The 15,465-nt window shown below is 38.6% G+C and overlaps 1 protein-coding gene across 3 annotated transcripts in view; it reads left to right on the top strand.

Annotated features, from left to right (window-relative positions):
• The window catches only part of F8 (coagulation factor VIII), a 152,961-nt gene extending 137,715 nt beyond the window's left edge, over positions 1 to 15,246 (top strand). Inside the window, exons 25-26 of one of the 3 annotated variants that reach the window (XM_070066324.1) lie at positions 540 to 716; positions 13,209 to 15,246. In XM_070066324.1, the coding sequence (XP_069922425.1) occupies positions 540 to 716; positions 13,209 to 13,364 (333 nt within the window). In that variant the 3' untranslated portion in view covers positions 13,365 to 15,246. The remainder of the gene's footprint in view (positions 1 to 539; positions 717 to 13,208) is intronic. The other 2 variants (XM_070066326.1, NM_001171271.1) reach the window with 2 other exon arrangements.
• Positions 15,247 to 15,465: the final 219 nt, after the last annotated feature.

Raw genomic sequence — 15,465 nt, 5'->3', positions numbered from 1 at the left:
AAGTATTTTTGTCACCTGTTCTTTTAAAAGTATGTCAAGGACTCACAACCCCACAGGCGAAAGAAGAATCTTTACATCCAGTAATTGGCTAACCTCTGTCAAATAATTATGATATATAAAGTCAAATTTTATGGATAAATATAAACTATTAACTTTATTTCCAGGTTTCTCAGTACCTCAAAGAAAAATGGTTGTAGTCATATAAAATTCACTGGGCATGATCTTTTCCAGAGCCACACAGTTTGTGATTTTTCGATCATTGAATGACTTTTTGAAGAAATTAAATAAATTTCTGTTCTCCTCCAGGGGTTTATTTTAAATGAAATGGGTTATTAATAGATTATTAATTAGCTGACTCTGAGAATACAGAAATCAGTTCTGAACAGTTTTGTTCCTGAAGTTTCTTAGAGTCTAATAAGGGAGACTGACAAATCATTAAAATACAGAATGATAAATGTTATGATATGGTTAAGAATGGATTTGTGGATTTCTGGGAGCAATTGGTGACCAACAGGATAGTCCAATGCTATCTTCCTCAGGTGAATAATCCAAAAGAGTGGCTGCAAGTGGACTTGCGGAAGACAATGAAAGTCACAGGAATCACCACCCAGGGAGTTAAGTCTCTCCTTACCAGCATGTATGTAACGGAGTTCCTCATCTCCAGCAGTCAAGATGGCCATCATTGGACTCTTGTTCTTCAGAAAGGCAAGTTAAAGGTATGCTGGTCTCATAAGACATACAAAAAACACTGCTCCTAGAGCTTGACGTTTAGATACACAACAAGGTTGATATATGACCAAACTTCCAACATAAAACTTACTGAGTACCTGTGGTAACAGGACATGTGAAGGGCATTTTGAGAGAACACAGTGACTTTAAGCAAGTAGTTAAAAGCCCAAAAATAGGGAAGAATAGAGCCAAGAGTTGATTCTCCTCATGGATGCTAAGATCATTCATGATGTGGGCAAAAATCATGAGAGTGAAGAAGAATGAAGGTTATCTGCAAAAATGCATAATAATGTCCATATTCTCATCAACAACCCGTATTCCCAAACCTGTTAAACTTTAACTCTATTTGTCCAGACAGTCTTGATCTCAGTTTGCCAGTATATATTTTTTTTTGACAGGCAGAGTTAGACAGTGAGAGAGAGAGAGAGAAAGGTCTTCCTTCCGTTGGTTCAACCCCCAAATGGCCGCCAGGTGCCTCCTCCTGCTCTCCCATGTAGGTGCAGGGCCCAAGCACCTGGGCCATCCTCCACTGCCTTCCGGGCCACAGCAGAGAGCTGGACTGGAAGAGGAGCAACCTGAACAGAATTGGTGCCCCAACCGGGACTAGAACCCAGAGTGCCAGTGCCACAGGCAGAGGATTAGCCTAGTGAGCCGCAGCGCCGAGTTTGCCAGTATATTGATCAGAAGATATGACATAAAGTCTTACTATCCCATGATGATGGAGGAAGGAATAGTTCAGCTCTGTAGTGTGTTTTATCTTAATTTTCAATCTCTCTAGTACAGTATCTTGCCACTTGCTCCTTTGCTCTATAATGTCCATCTATAGCAAGAAACTCTCAGATCTCTAGATGTAGCAAATCTATACCACATAAGGCATATATATATATATATATATATATATTATTTCTTCTACCTATAACATTTTTCTAACTACCCCTCATTGCCCTTTTGCCTGACTAATTCTTCAAATCTTGGACAAACATCTCCAAGAAGAATTACTTGATCCCTCAAGACTTGGTTAAAGACTTATGCTTTTGGCAGTTTCGTGGACTAGAGTCTAGACAATAGTTACTGTAGAATAAATTCCCATATTTAAAAGAAAATGTCTCTGATTTATGCTACAGCATAGGTGATCCTTGAAAATTTGCTAAGTATAATAAGCCAAACATAAAAGGATGAATATTATATTATTATTATATGGGCATGTTAGGGATATCTAGAGAAATAGAACTCATAGGCGATACATAGGAAATATATATTTCAAGTAGATTATATATATATATATAAAATATATGAATATGGGATGTATGTGAGAGAGAGTGAGTGCATTGGCCCATGCTATTATAGAGACTGTCAAGTTCCAAGATCTACAGGGTTAATCAACAAGCTGAAGACATAGGAGAGCCAATGGTATAGCTCTGGTCAGAAGATCTGCAAGCTTGAGACCCAAGAAGAACTAAAGTATTTTAGTTCAAGTCCGAGGGCAGGAAAGAACTGATGTCCCTGTATGAAGGTAGTCAGAGAGCAAGGGTTCTCTTACTTGCAGGAGTGTAAACCCTTCTGTCCTATTCATCTCTTCAACAAATTGCATGATGCCCACATGAGGGAAGGCAATTTGCTTTACTCAGTCTTCCAATTTTGATGTCAATCTGATCCAAAAACACCCTCATAGAAACACCCAGAATAATGTTTGATTAAATATATGAATTGCTTGTGGCTCAGTAAAGTTGACGTATAGAGTTAACCATCAATTTGGCATTCATATGCATCTCCTTACATGATTCTCAATATCCAAATGAAGACAAAAACAAGGTCATAATTCAATTATAATAGGACATTTAAAAAATTGTGTTTAACCAAAAACACATTAACCTGTTTCCTAAAAGAAGAAGTGAAGTTGTTGAATTTTTATTTACTCTATGTCTTGACATCTTGCAACAAAATACTATGACATAATTTAATGATACTTAAAGAATATGATATAAAGTCAATGTATCTTATGTACATTTATAGGGCAATAAGAGAAGGAAGAAAACAGGTATATGTATAGATACATACACATATTCATAACAATGTAAGGAGAAAATACTCATGAGAATTCCTGTGTTTCTGTAACTGGTCACATGGTGGTAGCTGGTATTCATAAATACCTTCTTTCATTCCCCATTCTAGAATGTTTGTACCAGAAGAATCAAACAAAGATTACATTAAAATGGATGTCAAGACTTGCCCAATTTGGACTTTTCATACCTCTGAATCAATAGATAAAAAAGGGAGTTACTGTGTTGGCTGGGTAGATTGATCCTGAATATCCATTGGGAAACTACTACTCCACAATGGAGGTAAGGAAGAGTATTCTGGAATATTCAGATTCAATCTCCCCAGCCAACACAGTAACTCCTTTCTTTACCTTCTGATTCAGAGGCATGAGAAGTCCAAAGTGTCTGGACAGGTCTTGACATCCAGTTTAATGTAATCTTTGTTTGATTCTTCTAGTACAAATATTCCTCCCTTTGGAACTAAGACCTCTAGGCCATTAGAATATAAGGTGAATCAGCCCTAAAGGCATTCCGATCTGGCTGAAAAGCCCATGAGAGTATTTCAGGCATGGAAAGCCAAGACACTCACACTCTGGCAAAAAAAAAAAAAAAAAAAAAAAAAACACCTAAATGAAAGATCTCTGTGAGTGAGATCCCAGTGGAAAGAACAGGTCTTCAAAGAAGGAGGTACCTTTCTCTGAAGGGAGGAGAGAACCTCCACTTTGACTATGACCTTGTCTAAACAAGATAAGAGTCGGAGAACTCAAGGGGCTTCCATAGCCTTGGAAACTCATGACTGGTGCATAGGGAGATTACTGATGCCATAAACAGGAGTGTCAATTTGTAAAGTCAACAACAGGAGTCACTGTGCACTTACTCCTCATGTAGGATCTCTGTCCTTAATGTGCTGTACATTGAGACTTAATGCTATAACGAGTACTCAAACAGTATATTTCACTTTGTGTTTCTATGGGGGTGCAAACTGTTGAAATCTTTACTTAATGTTACTAAACTGATCTTCTGTAAAAAAAAAAAAAAGAAGAAATTATCAATTCCCAACTTGACTCTCACTGGGATTAAACATGACAATAGGTCTGATCTGATCTCATCATCATTTAAAAAATCATCTATTATTTTTCACTTTATGTTTCTGTGTGGGAGCAAACTGTTGAAATCCTTACTTAATGTATACTAAGCTGATCTTCTGTATATTAAGATAATCGAAAATGAATCTTGATGTGAATGGAAGGGGAGAGGGAGTGGGAAAGGGGAGGGTTGCGGGTGGGAGGGACGTTATGGGGGGGAAGCCATTGTAATCCATAAGCCGTACTTTGGAAATTTATATTCATTAAATAAAAGTTAATAAAAAAAAAAAGAATATAAGGCCATGGGAACAGGAAGCAAATATATTGCTAGTGGGTTCCTAGAAATAATGGTGAAGGGTACTATGCTCATTTCCACCCATCCCTTGAGTCCTGAACCTCTGACTCCTGCCTACGGAAGAAATATAATACATTCTATTTGATGCTGATTAAGAACATATATAGCCTTTTGGAGAACCTCAATTTAGACCTTCAAAATATTGCCACATAGCTTGTGCTATAAATTAAGCCTTCAAAAGCTCATTCCACTATTCTATCAAGCCAGCTGCTTCATATTATTGGGGAGCATGAGAAATCCAGTGAATTCCATAGGCATAGGACAACTATTTTGGCTATAAAGTGATTTTCTTGGTCAAAAGCATTGCTGGGTGGAATACCATGAAAGTGGATAAAAAATTGTATAATTCTACTGATGGTAATTTTGGGAGAATTCTGTGCTGGGAAGGCAAATCATATCCAGACTGTCCACTACAATAAGAATAAAATACTTCCCCACTTAGTAATGTAATCAATTTGCCACCAGGTAGATGATCATCCTGGGAAATGATGTCTTGTTAGGAGCTCAGTGTTGGTCCCTGCTGCTGGCAAACTAGGTACTTAGCTGTGGTTGTAGACAGGTTATACTTGGTGAGTGGAAATTCACATTGCTGAGCCCAAGTATAACCTCCATGCCAGCTAGAATGACTGGTTTATTCATGAGCCTATTGACCAATGACAGGGCTGCCCAGAGAAAGTGGTTGTCTGGTATCCATAAAATAGGTCGGTCATCCCATCCATTTGATTATCAAAGTTTTTCTATTTTCAGGTCCTCTTTTGGTGGACATTCACATAGCACACAAATATCTTCATGTTTTTTGCCTGTTCAGATACATCTATACCTGTTTCTCAAATTTCTTTGTCATTGATTTCTCAATCATGTTCTTTTCAAGTCCCTGGAAATCCAAACAACTGACTACAGCCTCTGAATATGTACATAATTGCAGATATGGTGATTTCTCCTTCCAAGCAAAGCACACAACTAGAAACACAGAAGTTCTGCCAATTGAGAGGATTTCCCTTCACTATTCTCCTTCAGCCATGTCTCAGAGAGTGTCTGTAGCGCTGCAGCTTTCAACTTTGGGGTGGTACCTGCATATTCTTCAGACCATCTGTAAAGCAGGCCTGAGGGCTCTCTTTCTCTGTAAACTGATCTTAGTCTATTCCCCAATAGGCCACAAGTGCAGACTGGGAGAGAAAGGGCAGTGTAGCAGTAGAAACCATGACTTACTTGTGCCTTCAGGACCTGCTCAAGTCCAATCACATTGTACCACTTCCACCTGATGACTGTTCCTGTGCACGCTCAACTTTGTGGTGTGCTAGATCAGGTAACATCCAGTTCATGAAGGACATTTCGGGTCACATGGTAACTTTGTGGCCTATTGTCAAGCATTAATTTCTGCTAAGACCTAGTAACAGGCCAGGATCTATCTCTCAGAAGAAAAGTACTTACCAAACAGATGATGGCTCCAAAATCCTAAGGGTCTGTACTGCAGTTCACATATGGGATCCTGTCAAATGTTGCAAACAGCATCTGTATCTGCCACTGATACCTCAAGTCCCATTGTATCTACTGGGTCAAATTGACCAAGTTGAGAAGCTTACATGGCAGACTGGATATACAGCTGAGTCTTCTCTTGTTCTGGATCCCACTCAAAACTAACAGCTTTTGGATCACTTGGTAAATGAAATAGATTAACTCACCTAAATTAGGATTAGTTTGCCTCCAAAAAAAAAAACTAGGAAGTGTCATTCTTTTTTTTTTTTACTGTAGAAGTTTCCACATGTTGAGGCCAGGGTTGTGGTGTAGTGGGTTAAGCCACTGCCTGTGACACCAGCATCCCATGTGGGTTGCCTGTTTGAGTCTTGGTTATTCCACTTCTGATCTAGCTCCTGCTAATGCACCTGGGAAAGCAACAGAAAATAACCCAAGTACTTGGGCCACTGAACCCATGTGGGAGACCTGGAAGAAGCTCCTGGCACTTGGCTTCAGTCTGGCCCAGCCCTAGCCATTGTGGCCATTTGAAGAATGAACCAGCAGATGGAAGATCTCTTTGTTTCTCCCTCTCTCTCTCTATAACTCTGTCTTTCAAATAAATAAATCTGCTTTATTCAGTCTACCAATTCACATGTTAATCGCATAAAACAAAACACCCTCAGACACTCCTACAATGAAGTTTGACCAAATATATGGGTACTAATGGCCCAGTCAAGTTGATACATAAAGTTAACCATCATAATGGAATACCAAGAATAGGCAGATTCATAGAGTAAGAAAGTAGAAGAGAGATTACCAGGGCCTAGAAGGGGTGAATAGAATTACTGTCTAATAGTACAGAGTTCTGGTTTGAGAAGATGAAAAAGTTCTGGAGGTGGATAGTGCCAACTGTTGCATAACACTGTGAATTTCCTTGGTGCTACTGAGTTCTACACTTAAAAATGGTTAAAGTGGTAAATTTTATATTATGTATATTATACTACAATTTAAAAGGCTTTATTGCTGACAATATGTACTTCTTAATATGTTGTACTCAGCATAGAAAGGGAAATCATCAGCCTCCTCCATGATCTTTTATTTAAAAAAAAAAGTAGAAATCAGGGTAGAGAGAAGTGGAAAAATATATTTAAGAGGCCATCACTGTGGCAAAGCAGGCTAAGCTTCTGGCTGCTCTACTTCCAATCCAGCTCTCTGCTATGGCCTGGGAAAGCAGTAGAAGATGGCCCAAGTCCTTGGGCCCCTGCACCCCCAGGGGAGACCTGGAAGAAGCTCCAGGCTCCTGGCTTTGAATTGGCACAGTTCCAGCCATTGTGGGCACTTAGGTAGTGAACCAGCAGATGGAGGACCTTTCTCTCTGTCTCTCTCTGTCTGTAACTCTACCTCTCAAATAAATAAATAATCTTTAAAAAATATATAAAAAGGAAGAACTTCCCTCAAGGAAAATGATCACAGTAGTGGTGTTATTGGGAGACAAAGTCTTGGGCAAAATATAAGGAGAACTGAGTGTGAGACTTCTTCATTCACTCATGAATCCTAGAAGAGAGCTAAAGAAATAAGGTCAGTAGCATCCTCTGACACCTAGAAGAATCATTCTTAAATTTTCTCTAGAAAAAAAGTATCCTGTAACTTAGGCCTCCACATGTTAAAATGATAAGGTCATAGACATAGACCAGCAAACATGTAAGACAACTTGAGTATAAGTGAGCAGAAATAATTGATGCAGATTTATAATTTGAAGAGCATTCCATATTGACAGATACACATATGAAATAATTATGCATAAAATCTTAAAGCAAGGAAATATGAAAGCATAAAACACAAATTATCCAAAATTACTTGCAGTTTCAAATAACCATTGCAAGGGCCGGCATTGTGGCATAGCATGTAAGGGCGCTACCTGTGATGCCAGCATCCCATATGAGCGCTGATTCAAATCCTGACTGCTCTACTTCTGACCTAGTTCCCTGCGAATGTGCCCAGGAAGGCAGCAGAAGATGGCCCAAGTTCTTGGGCCTGTATCACCCACATGGGAGACCCAGATGGAGTTCGTAACCCCTGGTTTCAGCCTGGTCTAGCCCTGGCTATTGCTGCCATTTGGGGAGTGAACCAGCTGGTGAAAAATCTCAATCTCTCTCTCTCTCCCCCTTTCCCTCTCCCTCTCTCTCTGTTACTCTTTCAAATAAATAAATAAATAAATCTTTTTTTAAAAAAAATAACCACTGTAGAATACAAGGTTAGCATGCAAAAATCAGTTGTATTTCAATATGCTAACAATGAAAAATCTGAAAAAGAAATTAAAAAAACAATAGCATCAAATAATAAAATACTTAAGAACAAAATCAACCAAGGATCTGCAAGGCTTGTACACATAAAACTACAAAACATTGTTGAAATAAATGAAGGAAGACTCACATATATGGGAATACATCCTGGGTTCATGGATTGAAAGCACAGCATTGTCAAGATGACAATACCAAGGAGTCTTCAAAAAGTTCACGGAAAATGTGTGTTATGAGAAAATTATGCATGGATTTCAAAATTTTTGCACCAAAATCAATGTATCTTTTAATTCCACTTCTCCACAAATGTTCTGAAGTCCCTTAGTATTAATAAAACAATTTGCAGAGTCAAAGCATTCTGTATCAGAATAGCAATGGCATTTTTTTTTTTGCAAAATAACTATCCTAAAATTAGTATGTGATCTGAAGGGATCTTGAAGAGCAAATCAATCTTGCAAAATAACATTAAAGGGCTCACACTTCCCTATTTCAAAACTGACTATAAAACTACATGAATCAAAATGATATACTGCTGCTATAAGGAAATCCCCAGCCTTTGGCAATCACAAAAGTCTTTTTTCTGTCTCTGTGGTTTTGCCCATTATAGGTATTTCATGTTAGTGGGATAATACAAAATGCAAATTTTGTGGTGGTTTATTTCATTTTGCTTAATGTTTTCAAGGTCCATCAATGTTGCTTCATGTATCAGTAAATCTACCCTTTTATGGCTGAATAATATTCCATGTATGTATATACCACATTCTCCTTATCCATTCATCAGTTGAAGGACATTTGGATTGTTTTCATCTGTTGATTATTGCAAATAATGCTGGTATGAGCATTTCTGTACAAGTCTTTTGTTTTAGTGTTTTAAATTTTTTCAGTACATATCCAGGAGTGGAATTGCTGAATCATATGTTCATTCTATGTTTTCCTTATTAAGGAACCACCAAAATGTTTTCCACAGTGGCTGTCCCATTTCACATTTACATCATCAATGTGGGTTCCAATTTCTTTACATCTTACTAACACTTGCTATTTTCCCACTTTGTTTTCTTTTTTAAAAATTATAACTGTCCTAGTGGATGTGAAATGGTATTTCATTGTGGTTTTGACTTGCATTTCCATAATGATTAATTAATGATGTTGATTATTTTTTTTCATGAGCTTGTTGCCATTTATACATCTTCTTTGGAAAAGTTCCTATGCCTATTTTAAAATTTGATTCTTTTTATTGTTGATTTGTAAGAGTACTTTTTATATCCTGAATACTAGACTCCAGTTCACTGAAGGCTTTTATGCTCTGAATTGTATCTATCCCACCAAAATGCATATGTTGAAGTCCTAACACCCCTGTTCCTAGAATGTGACCTTATTTGGAGATAGGATCTTTAAAGAGGTAATTAAGCTAGAATGAGTTCCTTATGGTGGCCCTTATTCCTGTAAGACTGATGTCCTTATTAGAAGAAGAGATTAGGACACAGACACAGGGACGAATAAGCACTGGTAGGACATAATGAAGACCAATAGTCATTTATATGCTAAGGAGAGAGGCCTCAGAAGAAAACAACCCTGCCAACACCTTGATCTTTGACTTTCAACCTCTAGAATTGTGAGATAATACATTTCTATCATTTAAGCCAAGTGTGTGTCTGCGTGTATGTGTGTGTATTTAGAGCATGTTAACAGCAACATCATAAAAGTTGGGATGGGGTTAAATAGAATAAGAGGATCTAAAATTCTTATATTATCCAGGACATAAAATATTAACATTAGTCATTGATAGTTTGATGCATGCTATAATTTCTAGGAAAAAAAGGTATGTAGTAGAATATAAAATAGGGTATAGGACTTCCAAAATGGTAGAAAAATAAATATCAAAGGACAAAATATAAATCTCAATGAAAACAAACAGAGATACAGAAACATAAAATAGGCAGGGGAAAAAGATAAGATGGTAGATTTTACTCCAAATGCAACAGTAATTATATGTAACGTGAAAAAATGAAATATTCCAGTTAAAAGACAAAGATTGTCAGATTGATAAAAACACAAGAGCAAATTCAATGTTTTACAAAAGAAATATTTAAAATATTAGATACAGAAAAGTAGCAAGTAAATAATGAAAAAAGATTATACAATATTATCTAAAAGATTTCTGTTGTCTTATTGATATCAGACAAATGATTTAAGGCAAGAGAATATTATTGGAGATTAAGAATATGACCTCAAGGATAGGCATTTGTGCAGTAGTTAAGACATAGTTGGGACATCTGAATCCCATATTGGAGTGCCTGGTTCAAGTCCCAGCTCTGGTTTCAATTCAGCTTCCTGCTAATGTGTGCCCTGGTAGTCAGCAGGTGATAGCTCAAATAGTTGAGTGTCTGCCACCCATGTGGGAAACCCAGATGGAGTTCCAGACTCCTAGCTTTGGCCTGGTCCAACCCTGGCTGTTGTGGGCATTTGGGGAGTGAATTAATAGGTGGAAGATCCCTCTCTGACTGTCTATCTCTGTGTCTCTTTGCTTTTCAAATAAAATGAAAATAAATAAATAAAAAAAATCACTAAGGAGAACATGTGTTTAAGATAAAAGAACACAACTTCATAATGTCAAAAATACAGCAATTTCATTTGTATAACCTAATTATATGGCCTCAAAATTATTTAAAGCAAAAACTGACAGAAATAAAAGAAATGAGGAAAGGTTATTGCAGGAACTGGTTATGATAAAACAGAGGTAAAATTACTTCTGAACAGAATGTCTCCTCCAGTGATGATGCACTAATGTGATATCTGAATTGGCTTCTGGAAAACTGAAAGGAAAGGTGTTTAAAGTCCATAGGACTAGAAATGATGAACAAAAGAAAAAAGCTAGTAGTGGAAATTAAGTATCCTATAAAAACAATATCACAAGACTAAACCTCTTATGATCCCGTCTATTAAATAAATGCGGTTCACTTTATCAACAGTAGATGGTGCTCCTGAACCAAGAAACCTAGCTAGTTGCCCAAACCCCTCACTTCTGCGGACATAAAATCACCTCTTACATGCTAGAACCAGAAAATATAACAATTTTCTAAGTGAACAGAAAATGATATATGAAGTAGGTGGTATCTTTCTTGGTTTTCCACTACCTCTTTCCTTGAAAACCACATGGACTTTGGGCAGAGAGTTATGATTTATTTTGACCAATAGAATTTAAGTGGATATGACACACTCCACTTCCAAACACATTTTAAATGTGATTGGGTGTTTGATTCAGTCTCTTATGTTTTGGCCCCGGGATTCAGTTTGAACCTCAAAACTTAGATAGAATGAATTTCTTTTATTTTTAAGCCACTGAGTAATTTGTTATGACAGCCCTTGAAAACTAATACAAGCAAGGAATATTAGAGTTGAATTATCAGTATCAGTAAGAACTCAGGAATTAAAAATATATTTCCTGGGGCCGGTGCAGCGGGTTAAAGCCCTCGCCTGAAGCACAGGCATCCCATATGGGTGCCGGTTCTTGTCTGGCTGCTCCTCTTCTGATCCAGCTCTCTGCTGTGGCCTGGGAAGGCAGTGGAGGATGGCCCAAGTCCTTGGGCCCCTGCACCCGTGTAGGAGACCCGGAAGTAGCCTTTGGCTCCTGGCTTTGGATTGGTGCAGCTCCAGCCATTGTGGCCATCTGGGGAGTGAACCAGCAGATGGAAGACTTCTCTCTCTGTCTCTACCTCTCTCTGTGACCCTGTCTTTCAAATAAATAAAAAATAAATCTTTTAAAAAAAGAGTTGTTAACTCTTGAAAAAAATATATTTTCTAGTACTGTCCACTGAGAACGCCTAGAAGTAATGACAAAGTGACAATGAGCACACTAAGTGCCTAGATGTTGGTCTTTAAGTATCATTTCCAAGTAAATGGGATCTAGGTTCTTTAGAGAAACAACTGATTTCATGGATGGAGCAAGGACAGTACCTGGTGACCTTGGAATACCTTGATGTACCAGAATACAAGGAAACACTCAAAGATGAATGAAGTCTTGTGAAAAGAACATAACAGCTGGCTGGAAGGCCTTACTGTTGACCAAATTTGAGACAATATGAACATCACAGATAATAGTTATAATAATATGCTATAAGGGCCGGCACTGAAGTGTAATGGGGAAAACCACTGCCTGTAGTGCCGGCATCCCATATGGGCACCAGTTCGAGACCCGGCTGCTCCACTTCCAATCCAGCTCCTTGCTATAGACTGGGAAAGCAGAAGATGGCCTAAGTCCTTGGGCCCCTGTACACGCTAGTGGAGACCTGGAAGAAGCTCTTGGCTCCTGGCTCCTGACTTCAGATTGTCCCAACTCTGGCCATTGCAGCCAGTTATGGAGTGAACCAGCAGATGGAAGACCTCTCTCTCTCTGCCTCTGCCTCTCTGTAACTCTGCCTTTCAAATAAATAAATAAATCTTTAAAAATATGCTGTAATGCATATAATACAGAATTCAAGAGTCCATAATCATAGTGAACAAAATAAAGGAAAAGGGAGAGTTTTTCTTCACAGAAGAATCCCAGCTAATAAATCACAAAAATAGAAAATCAATTTTCAACCATCAATATATTATTGAATACTTTTAAGGAATTTCAATGGATACTAAAATCATTGAAGGAAAGCTTACTGGGGAACAGAACATTTACATGGTTTTGCCCCATGGATATTTTTTAGAAAAGGTAAACGGCTGGGCCTGCAGTGCCAGCACCCTGGGTTCTAGTCCTGGTTGGGGCGCTGGATTCTGTCCCGGTTGCTTCTCTTCCAGTCCAGCTCTCTGCTGTGGCCCGGGAGTGCAGTGGAGGATGACCCAAGTTCTTGGGCCCTGCACCCGCATGGGATACCAGGAGGAAGCACCTGGCTCCTGCCTTCGGATCAGCACAGCCCGCCGACCGTAGCAGCCATTGGAGGGTGAACCAATGGAAAGGAAGACCTTCTCTCTGTCTCTCTCTCTCACTGTCTTACTCTGCCTGTCAAAAAAAAAAAAAACATAGTATTTATAATTCTAGAGTCTTTCAGTGATTTCCCAGGGTTCAGCTGTGGTGGTGAGAAAAGAGCCTGTGCTTTCTGGTGGGCATTGTGATAGATGTCAAGGAAAGTGAGGGCCATGTTGAGGAAGGAGCTATGGATCACTGACAGAGCAAGATTTCAGGGACCTAGTGGGGTAGGGAGGATGGTTTGATAGTATATTTCCTATCAGACAACTGATGCTATCTTATTTCTTTCAGGTTTTTAAAGGAAATCAAGACTCCTTCACACCTGTATTGAACTCTCTAGACCCACCACTGTTGACTCGTTATCTCAGAATTCACCCCAAGAGCTGGGTCCACCAGATTGCCCTGAGGCTGGAGGTTCTGGGCTGTGAAGCACAGCAGCTCTACTGAGTCAGCTAGCCCCTTTGCTCCTCAGATCCAGGTTATTCCCTAACTCTAGGCCATTGTCTCTCTCTGACTTGCCTTCTACCTTTGTGCCTTGCCTCCAGGTTACTTATCTTCCCCCACTGTCCATGGCATCATCATTTCTCCATGTCTAAACTATACAACCCTAGCAGACACTGGTGTGAAGCCTCCCAAATAAGTTTCCTGAGAGTGTTGCCTGTAACTGAACTCTTGTGCATTTGCTGCAGATTCCTCCAATGCAACTAGGCAAAAAGAAGTAAGGAGAAACACACTCAGGGTTAAGTCTCTCACAGTGCCACCACTTCCTCTGTTGTAGAAAAGTTATGTATTGAAAGTCAGCAGAAGATAGGCATAATGTAAGTAAGCATTTTAGATTAAGCATCACATATTTTAAAACTATTGATTTATTTTTCATTTTATTTGCAAGACAGAGAGAAAGAAAGACACACAGAGATTTTCCATCTGCTGGTTCATTCCCCAAGGGCCCACCACAGCCAGGCTGGTCCAGGCTGAAGCCAGGAGCCTAGAACTCAGTCAAGATCTCCCCCAGGAGTGGCAGGTGCACAAGTACTTGAGCTATCACCTGCTGCCTCCTAGGATCTACATTGCAGGAAACTGGAGTTACAAGCCGAAGTCAGGTTTTGAACCCAGGCATTGTGCTTTGGGACACAGATGTCCCAGGTGGCATCTTAGCTGTAACACCCAACTTCATACACTTAACATAAAACTCTCACACATTTATGGTTCTGGTCAAGCATGGATAGAAACATGTTTTGGAATCATATCAGCATAGCCTTGAAATCAAATGCCAGTCATTTTGACAGTCTGCAAAATAGAGAAAATACAAGAATTCCATTAAAGTGTTATTGACTCAATCCCAGAATTCTGTGCAGATAAATCCATTTTATCCTAATTCTAACCAACAAAAAAAATGGGATGGTGGGGATACAGAATTATCAGGAAACTGGAAATAGAATAACAATATCCTCCTGAAACTTTTGATGTTCAAGAAAGGTAATGATTATAATAGGCTTATAAATGGTATATTTTTAATATGCTTCACTGAAAATGAGAGAAATTCACAGCTGTCTGTGGTAGGAGACAATAAACTTGATAACTGTCACAATGTACTCATTGTACTCTCTCCTTCACCTAACTTCCTGCTGAAAGAATACAAGAAGAATGTAACAGAGAAATTGTATACCATGACCAGAAAGTACAGTTCTACTTATTTAGCTGAACTATATAACCCCCACTTTGCCCCACTCCCATATGTGGTTGTGTAGGGTTTACTTATTCCATCTACCTGCCCCTTCACTAGAACTATGCAAAGGATCACTTCCTGCTAGTATAGAGCTCTAGAGGTGGCTAGAGGCAAGCACAAGCCATGGGACAGTTTCAGGAAGCATCTAGAATTTACAACTGAGGGCAGTTTGAAAACAGAGGTTCCTAGAATAAGAGAAAATTATATCCCAAAGCAAGAATATGGCTGCTTTTCTCCAATTCTAGAGCATTTTCTAATAATCCTTCTTTATTGTGTTCTGACCTCTTTGGGGATGATCATAGTATACTCAACTGATAAAGGAGCAAGTGGTTTGTAGACCTGTAGAGCTCTTAAGGTTAGCAGTTAACTCACAGAAACCAATAAGTAGTGTTCTTTTATAGCTTGGGAGAGGAATTAAGCCAAAAAGCGATAGGGTTTTCATTCTTATAAAAGGTTAACCACTCTTACGTCTAAGTTAATAATCTTATTTTGGCTTTCTTTCCCCTATCTATATTTCCCCAATGCTCTTGGAACCAACTATTTTGTCTTCCTGCTACTTTCCTCAGTAATGAATTAAATAAAATATTGATGCATAAAGACAAATGCCTTTAAGAATGGTGTTTTTATACTGTAAATTAAAATATGGGCATATTTTTAAATGAATAGGGAACTGAATAGCAGATTAAGTAAAAACTTATAGGATTTATGAGCCATTCAATAAAATGTTTTAAAAAAGAAGAAATGGACTCTCAATCTCAGAGAAGAGCATATAGTAAACAGGGACTGAGGGAAGAGTGGAGAATTACTCTTCAAGTATGCAAG

The sequence above is a fragment of the Oryctolagus cuniculus genome, chromosome X (assembly GCF_964237555.1).
Source record: "Oryctolagus cuniculus chromosome X, mOryCun1.1, whole genome shotgun sequence".
NCBI lineage: Eukaryota > Metazoa > Chordata > Mammalia > Lagomorpha > Leporidae > Oryctolagus > Oryctolagus cuniculus.
Note: the sequence above shows the minus strand (reverse complement) of the source record. Positions and strands in the feature narration are given on the sequence as shown.